At 47.1% G+C, this 8545-nt stretch overlaps 1 protein-coding gene across 1 annotated transcript in view; it reads left to right on the forward strand.

Moving 5' to 3' along the window:
• The window catches only part of EPHB1 (EPH receptor B1), a 441689-nt gene extending 433412 nt beyond the window's left edge, over positions 1 to 8277 (forward strand). Inside the window, exons 14-17 of the mRNA XM_084752229.1 lie at positions 824 to 1017; positions 2602 to 2757; positions 6791 to 6887; positions 7373 to 8277. Of these exons, the coding sequence (XP_084608355.1) occupies positions 824 to 1017; positions 2602 to 2757; positions 6791 to 6887; positions 7373 to 7405 (480 nt within the window). The 3' untranslated portion in view covers positions 7406 to 8277. The remainder of the gene's footprint in view (positions 1 to 823; positions 1018 to 2601; positions 2758 to 6790; positions 6888 to 7372) is intronic.
• Positions 8278 to 8545: the final 268 nt, after the last annotated feature.

The raw sequence follows: 8545 nt of genomic DNA on the forward strand, positions 1-8545 counted from the left end.
TCAGTCACTGCTGGGTACCACCTGCTTTCAGGAAGCACAATTTGAGCCCCATGCCCTGTTTCCTTTGTGTTGTAGACAGAGTCTTCTTAAATAGCCCAGGCTAGCCCAGAACTCAGAAGTCCCCCTTCTGCAGCTAAAAAGTGCTGGATTTACAAAAGTATAAATGTTTAGCTCTGATTGTGTGTGTGTGTGTGTGTGTGTGTGTGTGTGTGTGTGTGTGTTCACGTATGGCAATGTTGGTGCCCTCAGAGGCCAGTAACATTGGATCTTTCTAGAGTTGGAGGTCTGGAGTTACAGGCCATTACGAGCTGCACAGTGTGGGTGCTGGGTGCAGTATACACTCTTTACCACCAAGAGTGGTAAAGTTTGTGTATGTTTGTCTGATTGTCCTTATGTGCACCCTGGGCAGAACGTACCTGAAGAGTCTAGAGTAGGGGATCAGATCCCATGGGACTGGGGTAAAAAGTGGTGATGAGTTGCCTGATGTGGGCACTGGAAACCAAACCTGGGTCTTCTGCAAGAGTGTCAAGTGAGCAGTCTCTCCAGCCTGCTGACCCTCTCATTCTTAAACAAGCATTTCCAGAGACCCAGTTGCATCAGGCCCTGCACCAAGTGCAGGAGACACAAAGGGACACAATCTGGGCCTTACTTCCTATGTAGGGAAACCAAGATCACAGGAAATCATATAGTGGGAAACGTGTGGTGACCAATGAGGGCTTCTGTGTCAACCTGGCTGGAGGGCACCCCATCTTTGGGGCTACTTTTCTAATGACTAGTTGGTAAGACGTTTCCTGGTCACATGGATCCTTTTGTGCCACTACAGGTCATCAATGCCATTGAGCAGGACTACCGGCTGCCCCCTCCTATGGACTGCCCAGCCGCCCTGCACCAGCTCATGCTGGACTGTTGGCAGAAGGACCGCAATAGCCGGCCCCGGTTCGCAGAGATCGTCAACACACTGGACAAGATGATCCGGAACCCAGCTAGTCTCAAGACTGTGGCAACCATCACCGCTGTGTGAGTCTAGCAGAGTAGAGGAATGCCTCGATTCGGTTGTTCTCACGGCCAGGGCCAGGGCTGATAGCCTTCGTTCTATCTAGAGCAAAGTTGGGGTCAGTACCGATTGTCTACTAGTGGATGACAAGCCCAGATTTTTGCCTTCCTTTTATCCTCCCTCCCTCTAAGATGTATTGTGGACGGACAGATATTCAGAGTCCTCGTCAGGTTTCTACCATCTTCTGGCAGACAGTGGACTCAGCACTGGGCTCTGTATTAGTGAACTGCATCTACTGTGATTGGTGATGCTCTGTTTCTAAATAACCCTCCCTAGGAGGCACCTGTTTGTTAACTACACAGGTCATCTAGGCCACGGTAGCTGTAGGCCTGGAGTTTTGGCCAACAGTCAGATAGGTAAAGGCTCTGATTGCTGTGAGACAAAGAAATCCAAAGGAGATTCATTTTATATGAATGGACACACAAAACAGCTATCAGCTATGATGCCTGCTGTGATCCACTTAGATATTTTTTTCCGCATTAACTCACTTGCTGCTTTCTCTTTTAGACCAAAATATAGTAGGCGGTTACAGGTTTGTCTCTGCACCCAGGGCTTGTGCTGTACAACAAGCAGGGTATAGTCCTTGCCACTGTGGAGTTTAAAATAATTTAGGAACAGCAGACATTAATCAGATGATCGTTTAAAAAAAAAAAACTTAAAATAGAGGTGTTAATGGCTGATGTGGCAGAGTCCTGTAGAGCACCAGGAATGCTTGCCTCCAGTTGCAGTAGAGAGGTAGCCGGTGATGCTGTTGCAGCTGAGACAAGGAGGACCAGACTAGATGCATTGACTAAGATGGCCATGAAGATGGGGATGAAGGGCAAGTGCTCAGACTGTGAGGAGGATGGGACGCTCGGGCCTGGCCAGTTGCTAAGCAGGCAAAAACAAGGCCCCTCAGCATCCCCAGGGTGTGTTAGGCATCATCTTGATTTTTTTTAGAACATTGGGCATCTATTGAAGGGGTTGGCGTGTATTAGGTTCAAAGAGAGAGCTTTGGGTGCGATCATTCCTGCGCTTTGAAAAACACATGTGGCTACAGCATGGACCTTGGAGAGGAGAAGTCAAGAATGGCCAAAGAAAAGGGTGTCTTAAGGAGGGTAATGGCTGTGCAAGGATACAGGAAGGAAGGCTCTTGTGACCTAGAGGGAAACTGGGTGTGAAGCTGGAATGACAGCAAGACGGCTGGTTCAGTCGCCCGCGCGTCTACTACCTTGAGTCGGCTAGGAGGGCAGGCTTTGCTGGGCTGTTCCACTCCAGGCTGTTCCTGCTTCTCAAATAGCAGGAAAAAGGAAACTGTTGCCAGCAGATTTGGCAAGGTTCTGTGAACTGTGCATGTCCTTCACAGGACCACATCTTTGGATGGGGAGTCACCTAGCTTTCCATTGATAAAAAGAGTCCCTGGCTCCCCTTCCCTTCAACTCCATGCCATATGTCAGTTTGTGTTGTTGACTGACCTGTGACAATACCCAGAAGCAAGCTTCGGAGGCGGTGCCAGGAGCGCCACTCTCCGCACCCATGGGGTCACCTGTTCCTTTCTGTCTTGTCAGGCCTTCCCAACCCCTGCTTGACCGCTCTATCCCAGACTTCACGGCCTTTACCACCGTGGATGACTGGCTGAGTGCCATCAAAATGGTCCAGTACAGGGACAGCTTCCTCACTGCTGGCTTCACCTCCCTCCAGCTGGTCACCCAGATGACGTCAGAGTAAGTGATGCGACTGACTGTCCTTTGTCCAGACCAGAGCAAGGTGTTCAGTCCCCTTCCCTGCCACTGGCGATAATGTGGGGGAGGGGGAGGGTCAAAGCTCCTACCCTGTATAGAGCTGGTTTTGTGGGGTGTGCACCTCAGATGAAGGTGGGAGACGGAGGGGCACTGAGTGCTGGATGAGAGTTCTTCATAGTCATAACCATATATGATTTGTCTAATCATCAAGCCTCTCCCCCATCTAAGTTTATAAACTCATCCTGTCAAAAGGAAGCTTCCAGATGGAGGAGCCCAGCAGCCAGCACTTCAGAGAACGTCACAGGCAGGGTACTGCACTGGTTCAGCAACTGCTGAGCTGTGTGGGGGGCGTCGTCCTCACATTTGGACAGCCTTGTAAATACACACACACACACACACACACACACACACACACACACACACACGTTTCCATCCCCCAAGCATTATTTACCAGTCTGCTGCTCCTGCAGGAGGAGTGCCGAGGAATACACAAAATAAGACTATTCAAATAAGACAAGAGCGAGGCAGGTTCCTGAAGATCCATGTGGTCCCTCATTTTCCCCAGAATGTTCTGAGAGGCACCCGTTGTGGGAAATGTTAATAGGTTCTCCTAGAAAAAAAGGTCCTATGGTCAAATAAATTTGGGAAATACTGCACACTTTATCACTCTTGTGGAGATTCACTGCACATATTAGCATTATAAAGGCCATGAGAAATCCTGAAATAAAGAATCCCATTTCAAATTATTAAATACCATAGCACCACAGTTTGAGGGACAGGCTTTTATAGAACTGCAGTTTGGGAAATATTTATCTAGTTCCAATCTTCCTATTCAGCAGATTCTGAAATAGTGCACGGTGAGGGAGGCAAGATCAGACACAAAGTTGCTTTTCTGGCCTCTAGTTCAGTTTGCATCTTCCTGTCCCCCTCCCCCCCCTCTCCCAGGGCGGAAAGGGGCCCCAGCCCTTTGCTGCTCACAGGAGTCTGGGGATCTTGAAGAAGCACAGAAGTATTAGCCTGCAGATGAGTATCTGCCAGGAGAGTGTTTGCCTAAATGCACAAAGCCAGGGCTCAACCCCCAGCATTGTGTAAACTGGATGGGGTGCATGTCTGTAATCCAAGCACTTGGGAGGTTGGGAGGTGGAGACAGGTCCATCAAAAACAAGGTTATTTTCAGTTACTATATCAAGTTCAAGAACAGCCTGGGCTACAAAAGACCAAAGTACAGATGCTACCCACAGGCTTCTGATTAATTACTCTGTGGTGAGACCAGAGCTTAGGGGATTTCAATGTCTCCCAGGTGATTCTGATGTGTGACAAAGGTTAGGAAACACAGGAAAGGCCAGGCTCAGATTTTGCTTTTGCCTTCTGTGCTCAAAGAAGTTCAAGTATTTGAATCCAGGAAAATCAGCTTACTTACACACACACACACACACACACACACACACACACACACACACACACTCACACGCACCCCACAGGCACGCACACACACACACACACACACACACACACACACACACACACACACACACCACACACATCTACGGCAGAGGATCCATCATCAGTCTAGCAGGCAGCTGACAAATGTTAACTGATTGCCTCTCAATTAGCATCCACTAACTAGCAGTGTGTGTTTTATAAAGGTCCGTTTCCTGGTGATCCCTAAAATAAAAAAAAAAGGACAGCCCTACACAGTTTGAATTCTTGCCAGTGCAATAGCATAAAACTAAAAGAAACAAAGTTTAAAAGAACCAGCTCCCCACTTGGGTGGCAGAGGCAGGCGGATCACTGCGAGTTCAAGGCCAGCCTGGTCTACAAAGAGAGTCCAGGACAGCCAAGGCTACACAGAGAAACCCTGTCTTGAAAAACAACAACAAAAACAAAACAAAACAAAAACAGAAAAAAGAACCAGCTCCCCACCCTCATCCTGCAGAGCCTAGAGGGACACCCCTAGGTGACCAGAGAGCCTAAGTACATGTGTATGGACTCAGGGATACTCTAGTTTGCCCACTCTCATCTGCCTGATTTTTTTTTTACATGTTTCTCCTCCCTGCCCCACCTCCACCCCTCCCCTGTAACTGAATGAGCCAAATAAAGATGTTCCTTCAGTCTGAGAAAAGTCGAAGCAAAAGGAACAAGGAGAAGATTAAAAGGAAAAGTCACACTGAAAATTAAGGGATTTAGTTCAAAGTAAAACACAGCCACACAGAACTGGAGTGATTCAGTTTGTTTCTTGAGAGATGAAAGATGGGAGGGGGGAAAGAAAAAAGAAAATGAGCAACTCGATAAAATAGATGGCGGGCAATTTGTGAACTCAAAATTCAAGCAGCCTTCCCCGAAGTATTTGCTATAAAAGATGTGGGCAATTTGCCTATCTCAAGCAGCTGTGGCTTTGGAGAGGTTGACTAAAGTGGGGCGCCGGGCTGTGGGGGAGGTGTGAAGGCCAAGGCACTGTGGATACAGACCCAGCCCGGGGGTCCACAAGGGTTTGTGGTGTACAAAGCGCCTGCTTGCGCTAGTGCTGGGAGTGTGGAAGAAATAAGCAGGACCATAGAAGAGTTTGAAAGGAGCCCCCATTAGGGAGGCTGAGAACCAGGTGCTCTTGTATTTGAATTCCACTTTCCTCACTGCTTACCTGCTGTGTGATATTCATTCAGCGCATTGCTTCTTTGAATGACACTTGTCTTGTTGAAAATGCACATATAAGAATAGTGCCCTTGTCAATGGTTTGTAGAGAGACAAATGGAATAGCATGCGCTAACAAGCATGCGTTTGGTCCATCGCCTGCCTGTAGAAAGCCCGGTTGCTGTTAAACTTACTATCTGCCAGTCTGCAGGATCCTCTCAATGATTAAGATGCGCATCCCTGCAGGTTCAGATAGGATAGTGTATAGCCTGTAGAATGCACTTGCGCAGTATTCTATACTGTTATCAGCTAAGGAAAGATGCCTGGGTCTCCTTGAAGCCAAACTTAAGCCATGACCTTGCTCAGATTCATTCTCATAGCTCACAGATGAAGCTGATCCAAACCTCTATCCCAGGCATCGTCTTTGGGTTCCTACTTGGGCAGATATTTTAAAGTTATTTTAAGATCGCCCTTCTTTAAAAATGCATGGCATTAAAATTCAAACAGAGTCAGAGATTGGAAGCTCAGGGGGAAACATCAGAAGACCAGTCAAGCCCCACAGCTTTTCAGTCTCAGTGGGTGTTCACTAATTTAGGCAGAAAGCGCCACAGAATAACCAAAGCCTTGTAGAGTATGCACTCGGAGAGTCAGACACACAGGAGAGGAAAATTTCAGTCCACCCGAGCGAGGGTCATGGCCACCACAAAGGGGCTGCCTCTGGGCCCCTGGGTGAGGAATAAGGCTTAGCTCATGCAGACTGTAGGATGCAGGGGAGGGGAGGGCCACGCATGGGGAGCTTGAGCCTGAGCAAGATAATAGTATAACTGGGTACTGGGGAGATAGCTCAGTTGATTAAAGTGCTTTCTGTGCAAGTATAAGGGCCTGAGTTTTATCTCCAGATTATTGTAAAGGAAGTTGGGGTGAGGTGGCATTCACTTGTAATCTTTGAACTGGGGAGGTGGAGACAGGGAGCTTTAGGCTTGCTGGCCAACCAGACTGTCATAATTGGTATGGCCCAGATCAGTGAGAGACTATGTCACAAAAACATACCAAAAAAAAACCCAAAAAACCCGAAGGTGGATAATGACTAAGTAGTAAAACTCAAGGCTGCCCTCTGGCCTCCCTATATACATGTATATATGTATACACACACATACGCACACACATACATACACACAAGACTCATGAGCATTCAAACATACACAAAGTTAAATTATGTAGTCACATTCCTGCTAAATACTTGGGCTAATTTAACTTAAGATTCTGGGAGTTTAGGTGCATTTTCTGCCTACTCTACTATTTTCAGTTGTGTGCCTTTGGTGATGAGTTGGGGCTGTGAAAAGCTGCACTAACTCACACATTGACTTCTTTTTTTTTTCCCTTCTAGAGACCTCCTGAGAATAGGGGTCACCTTGGCAGGCCACCAGAAGAAGATTCTGAGCAGCATCCACTCAATGAGGGCCCAGATGAGTCAGTCACCATCGGTAATGGCATAAGAGCTCTTGTGTTCATAGGGGAGGAGAGGAAGGAAAAGGACCAGGGTCAAAGGGGAACCAGAGGTTAACCACTGTGGAATGTGCCAGAAAGATCAGCTTCTCGGCTGGGAAACAGCTTTCCATCTGTGAAAAATGAACTGGACCTGTTGCTCATGGGCAACCGTCGTTTCTCGGCAACAGAAGCACGTAGATGCCGTGGGGAACCAAACGCGTAATAATAAAGATAGAGAGGTGATGTTTAATGGAAGCGAAGCCGGAACCATATGCATTGGGAATGGAGGTGAACTCAGTTCCTGTCCAAGGGGGACTGAGAGTTACCTATCTGTCTGCAGGAAGAAGGGAAGGAGGTGGAGGGAAAAGTCAGAAGCCTCGGGCTGTTCCATCTTCTCCCTCACCAATGACATTCTTTTCTTTTCTCCTTTCGTACTCCTCCCTCCCTCGCGTTCATTTCCCTTTGCTCATGACTCGTGTAGGGAAGTTTTCTTCAAATAAAACCCAGCTCCTGAGTCTCCAGATGTCGTTCTGTCAGTTGCCAAAGGACTTTGCTGACCACTACTGCATGGGGATCCAACCAATTCAATTAATGTCTTCATATTGAAGAAGAGATGTACCTTCAATTGAAAACCTTGTTTTTCTTTTGTTTGCATTTTCTGCAAAAAGGAAAAAAAAAAAAAAAGAAACCACAAATTGGAAAACAAATAATAGAAAAACCTGTTTCCGTGTGCAAGCGCACACGTCTGTGTGTCTGCGTTATAAAACGACTGTGCTTGTTCGTGACAGATGCAAACAAGAAAAAAGAATTGGGAGAGTTTTTGGCCCTGGGAGGTCTCAAAGGGGCTGGAATATGCTGTTGGCCTGGCTTTCTGCTTGGCTCTCTGGCTGCTTGGCTCAATGGGATGAGAAAAGAGGGAGGGAACTCAAATGAAAGAAAAACATTTTTTAAAAAAGTCTCTGAAGTGTTTGCAAATTAAGAAAGGAAACAGGTGAGTGGTTTGAGTTGGATGCAGTGTGGGCCATTCTGGAATGATGCTGACTGAAGAGCTACTCTTGATAAGATCTGAAGAAAAGGAGAGAGCGAAAGGATTTCTGGAGAATGTTCTTCCACAACCCGGGAACCAGCGATTTTAGCGGCGGCAAGGAAGAGCACTCTCTTGCCTGGCCCGTGGACTGGCTGAAGACGCGTGGTGTCAAGGGATGTTTCTGTCGTGTCTGTGTTTCTCTTTCCATTCCTTCTTGTACCTCGATGTCCATTGTTTGATTCACTTTTGTAAATTCCACCTAACATTGAAATATTTTTAATTTCTCCTTCTACCTTAATCTCCTTGCTAATTTTATCTGTCTAATTAAAAAGAGCAAAAGCATGTCTGGGTTTACATAAGATGTCGTCAGAGTGTGTCCCTGGGTCCTGGTCTTAGCTCACGCACTGTCCCAAGAAGCTTATGCCCACGCGTTAGAATTCTTGCTGTTGTGTCTGCAAACACACAGCTAGAGGGATCTGAGGACTTAGCAGGAACCTTGGTTCCAAACTTAATACATAATTTAGGGCAGCAAGAGCCTTTCCCTCTAGGCCTGGGCAACTGATTTGGGAGTATCCTGGTTTCATTTCTTTTGCTGTGATAAAATATCATGGCAAAAAGCAGCCCGAG

This window comes from Acomys minous (assembly GCF_964271855.1).
Source record: "Acomys minous genome assembly, chromosome: 13".
Lineage (NCBI taxonomy): Eukaryota > Metazoa > Chordata > Mammalia > Rodentia > Muridae > Acomys > Acomys minous.